The 13,957-nt window shown below is 51.7% G+C and overlaps 1 protein-coding gene across 1 annotated transcript in view; it reads right to left on the bottom strand.

Annotated features, from left to right (window-relative positions):
• Positions 1 to 13,957, bottom strand: part of LOC133351052 (1-phosphatidylinositol 4,5-bisphosphate phosphodiesterase eta-2-like) — a 367,788-nt gene that overhangs the window by 27,027 nt on the left and 326,804 nt on the right. The window contains 1 exon segment of the mRNA XM_061565942.1: positions 10,475 to 10,542. Coding sequence (XP_061421926.1) covers positions 10,475 to 10,542 — 68 coding nt within the window.

Raw genomic sequence — 13,957 nt, 5'->3', positions numbered from 1 at the left:
AGTGGGGCCCTCTTGCGTGAGCCCTGGTCATGAAGAAATTGAACATTTAAGCTGATGGCTGATCTATAATGTCAATGCCAGATGTATCACCTTGTAGACAGCATGTGGCTCTGCTGTCTACAGGGTGTCCTCATCGAGATTGAAAACTCTTTAGAAGTTATTTGAGAGTTTAATTTATTGTCCTTCCCGCACACCTCCGATTAGCACGGTTGGGTACAAAAGAAGTTCAACATATTTACATGATCTGTAAAAAAAATGCTTCCACTCTGTCCACTGATGATGGGAACACATCTTAAATGTGCACGGTGATCCATTGAGTGACAACCCACTGATTTTTAATGACCCTCGTTCTTCTCAAAAGGTGATTGAATGTTGCGGAAGCAATGGCTTTGTATCCTACAGAGGGGAGTGTTACTAGATAAGAGTGTATCGCGATTGATGGGAGACACGTGGAGGCTTTTGAAATGAATTTGTTGTTTTCTCTCGCATTTCTCCCTCGTCATTTTAGTGGCGCATCTGTGGATCGATCACCCGGTACGTGGTGAACAATAGCAAACAAGGGGATGGACATGTATGGCCTTCTTATCAACACCCATGCTGGGTGCATGTATGTTGAACTTCTTTCGCACCGTACGTAGCCACCCGTGCTAAGGGCCTCCCCATAGGTCGTGGGGTCATGGGAATTATTTGGCCATGGGGGCTGGTGAAAGTGGGCAGCATGTAAGTGGGAGCATACTACAGTACAGTACAACAATGGATTATTCTTGCACTGCCCTCTGCCGTCCACAACGATAAAGGGGAGAACACGTCAATAAAAATACAACGAATGTAATGGGCTGAAGTGGGTGGGTAAAGTTAGAGGTTTTTATTTGGACTGGAAGACCACTGCAGAAGAGCAGACTCATTGTATACTATTCTTATAAGCACATACAATATGGCACAAAGTCTATTATGTGCGAGTGTCACCAATTACAAGATTAGACCATTAGGTGTCAGTGTCATAATTTGACAAATTGTAACAAACATTTTTTGAAGAAAGCGAGAATGGAAATTACATTTGCTTCATTTGGCTAAACAAAGTATGTGTGACCTTTAAAATGGCATTAAGTGAACATATCCTGTACATATAACACAATAATCACATGTAATTAGATGATTGGCATTATGGTACTGTAGCAATGTAGTACTTTTATGACAGCTCATGACGGTAACAATACCAAAAAGTCTCAATTTGTAAACGCGTGGATGCAAAAATGTTCCGTCGCTTTCAAAGCGAGAGAACAACTCAGCGATGCAAGGAATCAGACGAGTAACGGGATGCACCAAATCCCGCCCCGTCCCCCCACCACATGTCTGCGGTCCTCTCTATATAAAGATGTTCTCTACTTTTGATTTAAAGCTTTCGTGACTGCAGGGATTCATCTTCTTGGTTCTTTCGGTAAAGTCACGTAGAAGGGAAATAATAAAATAATAAAAATAAAACATAATAAAATAATTCTAGATTTGAAGCTTTCGTGACTGCAATGATTCATATTCTTAGGTTTTTTCGGTAAAGTCACGTAGGTAAAAACATTAAAAAGTAAAATAAAATAAAAATCACGACGTTTCGGAGGCAACACAAGCTTCCATCTTCAAGTAAATGAGAGAGATTGAGAGAGATTGCAGGAGCTACCACTCCTGCAATCTCTCATTTACTTGATACAGCTGTCGTGGCTGTGACGGTACCACCTGAAGACGGAAGCTTGTGTTGCCTCCGAAACGTCGTGATTTTTATTTTATTTTACTTTTTTATGATTTTACCTACGTGACTTTACCGAAAAAAACCTAAGAATATAATAAAATAATTCTCACGATGTTTCGGCCACAACGCAAGCAGCCGTCCTCAGGTGAACAACAGGTCTGTCGGAAAGACGCTGTCTTTCATACAAGACGCTGTCTTTCCGACAGACCTGTTCTTCACCTGAGGACGGCTGCTTGCGTTGTGGCCGAAAACGTCGTGAGAATATTTTATGATGTTTTATTTTTATTATTTTATTATTTCCCTTCGACGTGACTTTACCGAAAGAACCAAGAAGATGCTCTCTACTATTAATGAATGTTAATGAATGTTGCCAGTGGGGCAACACTACATCCGATGCAGATGGAACAGGTGGCGTCCACACTTTGCTGGACCGTGTTCTCCTGGCAAGCCAGGGTGTGGCACCTCAATGTCAACGGGGAAGGCAGTTTCGCGACGTTCGTGTGATCCACTAACCCTTGCCTCCAAAGTGCTGACTTGCAGGCGAGCGTAACCACCGCCGCCCGACGGTGATTACGATCGTGCGCGTTAAGCTAATTGTGCAGAAGAGCCTCGTGCCGTTAAAAAAAGTTAGCAATTGCTCATCTCTGCAATGTGCCACATAGAAAGAAGAAGATCGTGATGATGATGTTGATAGGGACATTTGAGACAAATATTAAAGTGCAAAAGTCCAACATTTGTATCACTCGATCGCTCGCACGTTCGCTGCCGTGAGGATTTGCGACATGACAGTGCGATAATTGGCACCCTTTCAACAGGCGGGAGATTTACTTTCAGACTTTGGCATGCCCCAACTTTTATGTCAAAAAACCGAAATTAATAAAAGCAGATTACAAAGGAGGTCAATAGCAGGCACCCAATTAATTTTCTTTTAAGAATCTACCAGGTTACTAGTGAAGTACCCGTCGAGGACGCTTGACAACGGAGTTGAGGCACACGTATATTTATTTAACAAGTTGCCAGTACAGGACAGCCCTAGAGGGGGTAGCGGCCCCCTCACCCGTATAACTCAGGGAATACCCCTAGCTATCCATAGCCTATCCCCTGAGTCCTCCACTAAGAGCTAGGGGAGGCTGTCTGGCCCGACACTGGTAATCGGGCTCGGTACCCGGAGTCCCAGAGCACTGGCTCTGGTTCACGGGACCACGCCACTGGCTCGAGCCTGATCCCGTGGGGCCCTGATAAGGGCGGCGATCAGGGGGAGTCCAGGGCTCTAGCTACGACGTCTTCCGACTTCTTAGCTTAACTATAACATAACTGACTAAGCCCATATAACGACCCCTTTTTATACCCAACCCTCCTTGAGGGGTGGGGCCCCGGGGGATCGTAACGCCGAACCAGCCCCCCCCCAGGGTGTCTGGCTCGGACGTCGCAGAGGGCATCTCCCTGTGCACACACGTAGCCCCGCCCACTGTGTTTCTTTCCCATAGGCTGCCATGCATAACGGCCCTCTCTCCAACGTCCCTACATCACTCCCCCCCCGCATAGCTCGCAGCCGTCCCGGCTGCAACAATTTCAACAAATGAATCTTTACCCCTTGACTCCCCCCGTGTGTGCCCCATTTTTTTTCCATTTAACAGAACGAGAATTAAACAACAACACTAACAATGCCCCTAAAGGGAGAACAAACCGACGCGCCCCCCCCCCCCGAATAAATACGAAATCCGTAGAGGCAAGATATGTACATTTCCCGGAACCCTCAGCGCACGCACAACACGCACACAAGACGCACACACACACACAGCCATAATACAACAACGCGCCAAGAGCGCCACACGAACGCAGCGTCCAGCAACAATAGCACACGAAAGTGTACCAGAAAACGCAAAAAAAATAAAAAAAATTTTCTTCTTATTTTCGTTTCGTTTTCACTTCTTGTTCGCGTTCCAGTGTTTTTATAAGAGTCTGCGCATTTTAGCGCGCGTCCTTGCCGCAGGCCCGTCACAAGGGCCAACCTCAGATGGCGGACCATTCGGTGGCCGCTGTCCCATCCGAGGCGAGTCCGCAATTGGAGTGGCGGGACCCTCGGCATCCCCCGTGAGGGATGTGCGCGAGCCCGTCATTCCGGGAGAACCTGGGGGCGGGGCAACCGGCAAGACGTCAGGTGAGATCAACAGAGGCGGACCCTCCGGGTCGGTCGACCCCTCACATGCTTGGCCCTGCGCGTGTGGAGCAGAGTCCCGCACCGCAACGAAGGGTTTTAGTCTAGAGGGGTGAACGAACCACCGGCGCCTCCCCCACTTGATACGAACGCACTGCGGTCGCAAAACCTCGACCACCTCGACGGGGCCCCGCCATGGCCGTACCAGTTTCGAGGAGGTCGCAAGCGGTACCTGGGGACAGTGCAGCCATGCCCTGTCCCCTGGCTTCCACTGCAGCACGTGCGCGCGCGCAAGTCTGAGGCGCTCATTCGCCTTTTGGCGCATGCGGGAATTGAGCATGGCAGCATCCCGCGCCTCAGTTAGCTTTTGAAGGTTAAATTTAACGTGCTCGTCCAATTTAATTTTACCTAGAGGCGCGGGGATCTGCAGCTGTGCCCGAACAGGTGGGTCATGTTCGCGACCATACATGAGAAAGAAGGGTGAAAATCCCGTGGCAGCATGGGGGGCCAATCGATATGCTGCCAGGACCCCTTGAATTTGCAAGTCCCAATTGGTCTGTGACTCCGAAACCAGGTGCGACAACATAGACGTGATGGTACGATGCAGACGCTCGACCATCCCGTCAGTTTGTGGGTGATAGGGAGAGGTACGAATCTTCTTTGTACCTAGGAGATCACAGACTTGTTTGAGGAGGTTCCCGGAAAAATTTTTACCCTGGTCGGTCAGCAGCCGCTCCGGAGCACCTTTGTCCATGACGTAGCCTTGGACAAAGGCGTCCACGATGGCTGCTGCCGACTGATTTGCCAGGGGCCAGGCCATAGGCCAGCGTGTGAAGTATTCGACCCCTGTTAGCAAATATCTATTGCCCCTAGGGGTGGCGGGAAACGGCCCCAGGATATCCAACGCTACGAGTTCGTTCACCCTGGAGACTGTGATGGACTGCAACGGCGGGTTCGACTCCCGAGCTGGTGGTTTGCGTTGCGCACACCGGGGGCATGCTGCCAGGAGATCCGTGACATCCCGTGTCATGCCCGGCCAAAAAAAATCCAGCTGGAGCGAGGCGAGGGTCTTTTGGGTACCCAGGTGGAGGAGGCGCTCATGAGCAGCCCACACCACCTTACCCCGTAACCCCGCAGGAACTACCAGCCGGTGACGGTGGGATTTACCGTCCCAATGCATGAGCAAGCCCGCGTGTATTTCCCAATTGTCGGCATCACCCGTCCCACACCCCCTCTCCCTGGCGCGACGACGCAGCGCGAGGAGGGAGGCGTCCTCCATCTGGAGGCGTCCCCACTCAATCACAGGCAACCCAAGCAGGGAATCCCTTCCCTGTTTCCCGATCTCATCGGGGAGCGATGTGTCAACATCGGCGGCGGCCGCCAGGACTGGAACCGTCATGTCCCCAGCTGGCTTGCAACGCCCCGACCCCAGGAGGCATGCGCATTCGGAGGTGGTTGGCATGCGCGACAGAGCGTCCGCATTTGTGTGGCGAATGCCCTTACGATAGGTGGTGTCAAAATCGAAATCCTGGAGGACCTCCAGCCATCGGGACAATTGTCCCGATGGCTGTTGAACCTTCAGGGCGTACTGCAGTGCCGCATGATCCGTACGGACAGTGAAATGCTGACCGTACAGATATGGGCGGTACTGTTGGATGAAGAAAACAATTGCCAACAGTTCTCTACGGGTGACACAATATTTTTGCTCCGCTGGAGACAACACCCGACTGCCGTACGCAACCACCCGTTCCACGCCATCAACCACCTGGGAAAGCACGCCTCCGATACCTGTGTTGCTCGCGTCGGTGTCGAGCAAAAACGGCCTCGAAAAATCGGGGTAAGTCAAAGGAGGAGCCTTCACCAATGCATCCCGAAGGGAGCAGAAAGCTACTTCCTCCTCCCGACCCCAGTGGAACCGAACCCCTTTTGATGTCAAAGCATGTAGGGGTTTGGCAATTGTAGCAAAATTAGCGACGAACCGTCGGTAATATGAAGCGAAGCCAATAAAACTCCTCACCTCCCCCACCGAGGTCGGAATTGGCCAGGAGCTGACACACTGCGTTTTGGCGGGATCGGTAGCAATACCCGAGCGCCCCACGATGTGCCCCAAATAACGCACTGACTCGCGAAACAAATAGCATTTTTGGGGCTTAAATTTCAAATTAGCAGCCCGCATCCTTTGGAAAACCGCCCGCAGCCTCTGGAGATGTTCGTCAAAGGTTCTTCCAAAAACAATTACGTCATCCAAATAAATCAGGCACGATTCCCATTGCAATCCAGCCAAAACCAATTCCATCAACCGCTGGAAGGTTGCCGGCGCTGAGTGTAAGCCCATCGGCAACCGGTTGAATTGGAACAGGCCGTGCGGTGTACGGAAAGCGGTTTTAGGCTTCGAATCATCGTCCAGAGGAAGCTGCCAGAATCCCGAAAGTAAATCTAGTGTGGAGAAGAATCGCGCTCCCGCCAAGGCGTCCAGCGATTCGTCCATCCGTGGGAGCGGGTATGCGTCGGCAACCGAAACCTTATTAAGGCGACGGAAATCTACGCAAAACCGCAACGAGCCATCCTGTTTCTTAACCAGGACAATCGGTGCTCCCCAAGGGCTGGTAGAGGGAGAGATAATGTCGGCGGCTAACATGTCATCGACAGCCGATTTGACATGGTCCTTTTCGGCGGGACTCAACCGAAAAGGATTTTGGCGAATAGGCGCGCTGTCACCCGTGTCAATATGGTGACGCAGCAGGTGAGTACAACCCAAATCGTATTTATTCCGACTGAAAACGTCGGAAAATTCCTTTAGCAGCGATCTAAGCCGTTGGCGCTCTAAATTGGACAGGTTCGTCGATCCCGCACAAAGCGCGTCGAGCCACCCTTCATCGCCGTCCGAATGCGGGTGCGTCCGAGCAGCAGTGTCAATGTGGTTCACGGCAGGTTCCTCGCAGGGCACCGGCGTCGCGTGAGCGAGCACAGTCCCTTGGGGAACCACTACTGTCTGCGACCCGACATTGAGGACCGCGATGAAGGGATCCTCGTCCCCCCTTACGATGGTCTGGGCCGGAATTAAATGAGGCCCATTAACCCCGGCCCTAGACGGCCCCAGCACAACACCCTGATCCCCAACACCCTTAGCGAAGGGCCTACGAAGTTTAAGAGGTACCAGCATTTGTGCCCCCGGCGGCACACGCACTGTTTTTACGACGAACGCCGGTACCGTCGCGAACGCCGTCCGAGTCGCTACAGGGGAAGGCAGGAACGCCATACGTCGCCCCGACGGAAGCTCAATGCATCCTTGGTCGATCAAAATACGAATTGGCATCCTGCCCAAGAAGTCCGTCCCCAGCAGGCACGGAACTGCCAGTGAGGAGGAGACAAAAATCGGCCCCGACAATTTGATGTCCCCGATAGAAATTTGCGCTCGAATCTGTCCCACGATGCCGAGAGAGCCCCCGTTAGCGGCATAGAAAGGGACATTAACCGGTAGCAAAGGACGGCTCTGCACCGGTAGAATATTGTAAATTAGTTCCGAAATAATTGTCGCCGATGCCCCTGTATCGACTATGATGCGTACCTCCACCCCATCAATGTAACCGACCACGGCCGACGATCCCGACGCCGCGGCCACCACGCGATGGGCCAACACGGACCACCGCTCGGGCTCGATTTGAGTCCCCGCAGTGATCCGCGCCGGTCCATCGCAGCGCCCCACCGGCCCCCCGTTCGTTACGGTGCGAGAGTGTGCGACAGGTGGGTGCGTTGGCCAAACATGTGAGGTGCCGCGACTCGCCGGATCATGGTGCTGGAGCTTGGGAGGAGTAAGAGGAGGGCCGGCGTCCTGTCGAGGCGTCGTCCCCCGCTGTCGAGGAGAACGGCACCCCGAGGCGACATGGCCCCGGATGCCGCAGTTGAAGCACCGCGGGAGCGCCGATGGAGACGATGGACGGTCGAAACGCCTCGGCCCGTCCCGACCCGGCCGCGCCCCCGTCGTCTGTTGCCGTCGATGGTCGACGGCATAAAGTTCTTCTGACGGAAGGGTGGTTGCAGCCACCGCACGCCCAGCCGATGCCCTGTTTGCCTTTCGCCGCTGCTGCAGAAGGTTGGCGTGGAGGAGTCGCGCAGCCTGGAGGGAGGTCATTTCTGCATCCCCTTGTGCGATGACGACGATGTCGAGGTCGTCCGCCAAGAGGAGGATCTTCTCCGCGACCATTGCGTCCACGCCGTCGTCGTCCATGCGGGGAAAGGCTGTTTTTGCCAGCGCCAGAAGACTTGTCCGGAAAGCCAGAGGCGACTCTTTTTCACCCCGCCTGCGATCGTAGAACTGCTGACGGCATTCGGCTGAAGGTCCATAGACCCCGGCCAGCAGCTGTAGCGCCATTGGTAGTGTAGCCCGCTTCTCTTTTGGCGCCGACGTGAGTGCGGCGAGCGCGTCCCCATCGAGGAGCGCCGGCAGCGCGCAAAGGGCCTCCTCGTCGGACCACCGCGCCATCTCCTGATGGGCGAGGAAGCGTCGCCGGAAGCCGCCCCAGTCACCCTCCGCACCGATGAATTCCTTCAGCGGGGGCAGCCTTTGGTGAAGCGCAGCGGTCGATGTGGACTCCCGCAGGTTGCTTTCACCTCCCTTTGGCGGTGCCTCGGCGCGACTGGCCGATGGCATCGCCTGTCGCGGCAGCGATGACGCATCCTTCGGCTGCGATGACGCTGCAGCCCCGGCGACGGCGATGTCGGAGCCGATGTCTGAGCTGGCCACGCCCCGAACAGCCGCGGCGTCCATGGCGGGAAATTCAAATTGTGAAGTCGCTGAAATGGCGGGAAAGTGCTCCGGCCGCCGGTTCTCCTCGCCCTGCGGTGGACCACCAGCCCCCAACCGCGTAATGCCTTCCAGTGTGGCGGCAGCGGCATAAAGTAGCTCCGCCAGCCGTTCGTGAGCCAGTCGTAGTGCATCTGGCTGCGGCCCCTCTCCATGCTGACGTCCCGGTGAGAAGGCGCCAGGCTCCGGCTGCACCCCATCTTGTTGCTCTGTCTCGGGCTCGGCGATCTCCGCGGCGTTCTCCTCTTGTGGTACCCTGGTCCGAGCTGTATGGCGCGTTTCCATTTTTACCACTTCTGACGCCAGATGAAGTACCCGTCGAGGACGCTTGACAACGGAGTTGAGGCACACGTATATTTATTTAACAAGTTGCCAGTACAGGACAGCCCTAGAGGGGGTAGCGGCCCCCTCACCCGTATAACTCAGGGAATACCCCTAGCTATCCATAGCCTATCCCCTGAGTCCTCCACTAAGAGCTAGGGGAGGCTGTCTGGCCCGACACTGGTAATCGGGCTCGGTACCCGGAGTCCCAGAGCACTGGCTCTGGTTCACGGGACCACGCCACTGGCTCGAGCCTGATCCCGTGGGGCCCTGATAAGGGCGGCGATCAGGGGGAGTCCAGGGCTCTAGCTACGACGTCTTCCGACTTCTTAGCTTAACTATAACATAACTGACTAAGCCCATATAACGACCCCTTTTTATACCCAACCCTCCTTGAGGGGTGGGGCCCCGGGGGATCGTAACGCCGAACCAGCCCCCCCCCAGGGTGTCTGGCTCGGACGTCGCAGAGGGCATCTCCCTGTGCACACACGTAGCCCCGCCCACTGTGTTTCTTTCCCATAGGCTGCCATGCATAACGGCCCTCTCTCCAACGTCCCTACACTAGTGCCAAGAAATCAAACTTCGACGGTGACATGCACACCAATCTTTTCTAGATGTCACAAAGTGCACAATTAATCAGCACGTGTGAAACAGTGAATGCAAAAGTGTCAAAACGCGTTTTAGCACGCGATATGGCGTCTAATAAAACACGCACACGCTGCAGCGTTGTCTGCACTTAGCGGCCACTTAAATGCTGCCGCTGGCGTCACGGTTAGCACACACTGGGCTTGCAGTCCAGAGGGTTGCAAGTTTGATCTGTAAGCACGGCATATGAAACGATGGTGCACGTTTCTTAAATTCCCCCACTTCTGTCCACACCAAGCAATTAGTCAATTGGCAGGCCGCGTGCGGTGGGGTAAAGTGTTGGGTAAAAACAAAGATGCCGCCACCTGATGACTTCAAGTGAAACACATGCTAGCTCCACATCAGGTAGAAAAAAGGGATTCGAGCCAAATACCTGTCGTTGCGCAGACGACTCTATGCAAAATAATGTTAATCTTTGAGTCTTTCACAATTTTAAATACCATACATATCTCATCTTTCCATGGTGTCATCATATGAATACTAGCTATTGCACGTGACAGTTTGCCTCGTAGGGCTTCTAACAGGAAAGGACTTCGGCATTAAAAAAATAATTCAACTTATTTTTTCTATATAAGTATGTTAGCTATCATCTCAACACACAATGCCAAACGGACTCTAATAGAATGACAGACAAGGCGTGTTTACAATGCCACTCTGCGTTGTCGAGCGCGGACACGCTTTGAAGCGTTGTACTCTTGAGATCACCTCGGTAGCATACACTCTGTCCGCCAGATTAACCTAGCGCCCTGTATACGTTTTAAGTTACGTAAGTCGATAACGAGTGCTGTGGTGCAATGGCTCTCACCAGTCCGACTGAGTGCCATTCTCTTGCTCGGCCTCGTCTGCCGCAACCTTTGGCTTCACGTTCCGTTTCTAAATCAGAGGAGAGTGCAAAAGAAACTGACATTACCGCCCCACACGTTAACATTCACAACCAGATTCACGCGTAGGCTCTCGCGACCAATTCTATCCATAATCGAGGTTTTTTTGGGTTGGATCGCGTAAATATAAACGTGTTTGTTAAACCCGCCACCACCACCCGACACAGTCAATTAGTAAGGCTTGTCACGTAAACAGAACGTGCCAATTCGTTACTAGTACAGCACACCGGTGTGCTGAATTGACAATTCTGGCTATCGCCTGATGAGGCTGGTTGTAATTACTGGTGAAACGTCGTAATCAAATTGTAAAATGTTGTGGGTCTGCTCGCCAACACACCGGTGTGCTGACCTAGTCACTGATTGTCATGTTCTGTTTACGTGACAAACCTTACTAAGTGGCTGTGTCGGGTGGTGGTGGGTTCAACAACACATTTATATTTACGCAATCTAACAACAACAAAAACCTATGTTATGGATTAACAACCAGAGATGTATGACGATGCTATTTGGTGATCGAGTATTAACACATTCCTGCGGAGGGAGCTGGTAGGAACGTTGGGTTGCTCGGTCAATGGCCAGGGTCAACGGCAGCGTGGTGTATTCCGCAAATATGCCCGACTGTGAGGGTGGGCACAAGCCGGCGTGAGTAGGTTAAACGTTGAGTTTTATAAGGGCACCACGGGGTGACCAGCCCCTCCCCTCCCCACCCAGCCCCACCCCTCCCACCCCCCACCCAGCCCCACCCTCCCCACCCAGCCCCTCCCCACGCTCCCCTCCCCACCCAGCCCCTCTCTCCCCACCCAGCCCCTCCCTGCACGACGGACACAATAATCCCCTGTGGGCTGGTGTAACCAGGAGGTTCCTACCAGTATAACCCTTTCATGGAGATAACCTGCATCATCTGAAACAACTACCAACAGCATAACGCATATGTATATGCGACTGGCATTTGTTTTACTCTGAAACGACTCTTGGTCCACCGCAGAGGTTTGCTTTCAAAACGCGTCAGAGAGGACGTCCGGGGAGGAGGGGGAGACGTGTACACACGCTCACAGATCATCACATCGCACCACCGTAAGGGACAGCGACAGTTTATGGAGGCCCGCATCCAGCAGCGGATCAATTGTGGCTGAGGGTGGCGATATGATTAAGTTCTTGGTACGGGCTGTCTGTTGTCACCGCTCGCAAATCTCCCACTTTGGCACGGAACCGGCAGTGTTACTAATTTAGCACGTGCCAGTTTTGTTAAGGCCATTAATGCAGTCGGCGCAGGATCCAAATAGCTTGCGGCAGACGCAGCATCCACAGAGACAGCGATTTTGCAATAAAACACACGCGGCATTTGATGTGACTGCTAAGCCACCGTCTCAACGAGGGGGGGGGGGCATTGCAGTGCTTATATAACGGTTTTGATGAATGTTTTCACATTGACTGAGATTAGACGTTGTGAGATGTGGCTGGGAGCCTCGGGGGGGGGATGATTCTACCGTGTTGTGAGCCGGTCCGCCACCGTCACTGCGATGCTGAATGTGAATCTGGGCAGACATCCGTGATTAAACCAGATTCTCCAGTGTAATACGTTGAAGGTCTCTGCTCAGTCGCGAATGCCTGCGCACAAACCCCCCCCCACCCCATCCAAACTCTAATTAAGGAATGTATATATATGTAATAATCCTTCTGAGACGGCTTCGGAATCGGTCCTTTTTATTTCCACTTCCACAAATACACTTTATTCACACACTCTCCGTTGCTGGCTGACAACGGAGAGAGGGCAGACTTCACACCAAGTCCCCACCGCGCACGTGGCACCCAGAGCCCCCGTACACGCGTGACCCCTGCTCTTGTCGTTCCCCAGTCTGCTCTCGATCGCTCTCTCTCTCTCTCTTAATCCCTTCGTCACGTGGTACCCCCCAGCCAATCCTCCATAGACAGCATTGACCGTTCTCGATGGTTCCCTGTCAATCCCGGGACCACGCCTCTGATCCGGCTCCCCATTAGCTGGGGCCCCGAATGGCCAGGCCAATCACCCCTGCTAACATGCCGTGATCACGCAGAGGCCATGCTCCCTGTCCTCAACCCTTATTGGCTACAAAGCAGGACCGGCAAGCCAATCCCCACGTGAACCCTCTATGGCTGTTATTACATATACAAGGTGCTTTAAAAAAACGTGAACGATTATATGAGACTCTCGTTTTTAATGGGAAAAGAACGGAGAATACACTGTAACATGATTTAAGAAATGTATGTTTATAGTTTAAAATAGTCGAAGAGTCTCCACTTGTTCGCCATCATTGTCAACGCGTTGCCTGGAATCTTCTCCAGGTGGTCTCCAGAGCCCGGAGGCACATTTCTTCGTGGAATTGTTGCAAATTCTCAGAAGTGTTCACATCTTTTTTGAGCACCCTGTATGTAAAGTGTGTGTATGTTGAACTTCTTTTGCACCATACGTAGTCAACCGTGCTAATCGGCAGTGAGGGTGAAGGACAGCGATCTAAACACAAATAGCAGTTCTAAAGAAATTAGTTTTCAATCTAGATTTGAGAGCGCATCGCTTTAGTTGCTTCCTAATATCCGAAACTAATTAAATGATATAATAATGAAAGGACAAAGGAAACGGGAAGGGAAGAAAGAAAGAATGTAAAATGAGAGAAGTATTGAAAAATCTTAATTTTGGAGCTTTCGTAACTGCAGGAATTATTCTTTGGTTCTTTCGGTAAAGTCACGTATAAAGATAAAATAATAAACTAAATAATAGCATATGACGTTTCGATTGCAACACAAGCAATCATCATCAGGTATAAATGAAATACCAACAAAAATCTAACCGAAATCTAACAGATATATGTCTGTCTATAGTTTTCTGGTTAGATTTTTTGTTGCTATTTCATTTATACCTGATGATGATTGCTTGCGTTGCAATCGAAACGTCGTATGCTATTATTTAATTTATTATTTAATCTTTATACGTGACTTTACCGAAAGAACCAAAGAATAAGTATGGAAAAGGAACAGATAAACGGCACCAAAGGATCAGGAGAGATGCCGCCAGCAACAAACTAAATGGGAAACTATTAAATAAAGTGCACATTAACGACTGTGACACGTGCAAACATTGAACAAATAAGCAGAGATCTGTGCAAGATTAAAATTACATTGATGGACAAAAAAAAAGAACACGTGCGTGAGAGAAAACGTATGAGAGTTACACAAAATATATTCACTTGCTGAGAAGAGTAGTGGGGCAGAACACGCCAGCAGAAAAATACTTTACGTCGGATTGCCAGCCAAAGTAGGGGAACTCAACCGAGAAGAGATCCTCTGCCAAGACGGAGCGATGAGATTCGCCCGTGGATTACTAAGTCACAGTTCTCCGTGAGGCGGCAAAGGCTTGGGGAGGCTTTCATCCA

Source organism: Lethenteron reissneri, chromosome 36, assembly GCF_015708825.2.
Source record: "Lethenteron reissneri isolate LAM-NWPU_2019-01 chromosome 36, ASM1570882v1, whole genome shotgun sequence".
NCBI classification, from domain to species: Eukaryota; Metazoa; Chordata; class Hyperoartia; order Petromyzontiformes; family Petromyzontidae; genus Lethenteron; species Lethenteron reissneri.
The sequence above is the reverse complement of the archived record's forward strand: the minus strand, read 5'-3'. Positions and strand labels throughout refer to the sequence as shown.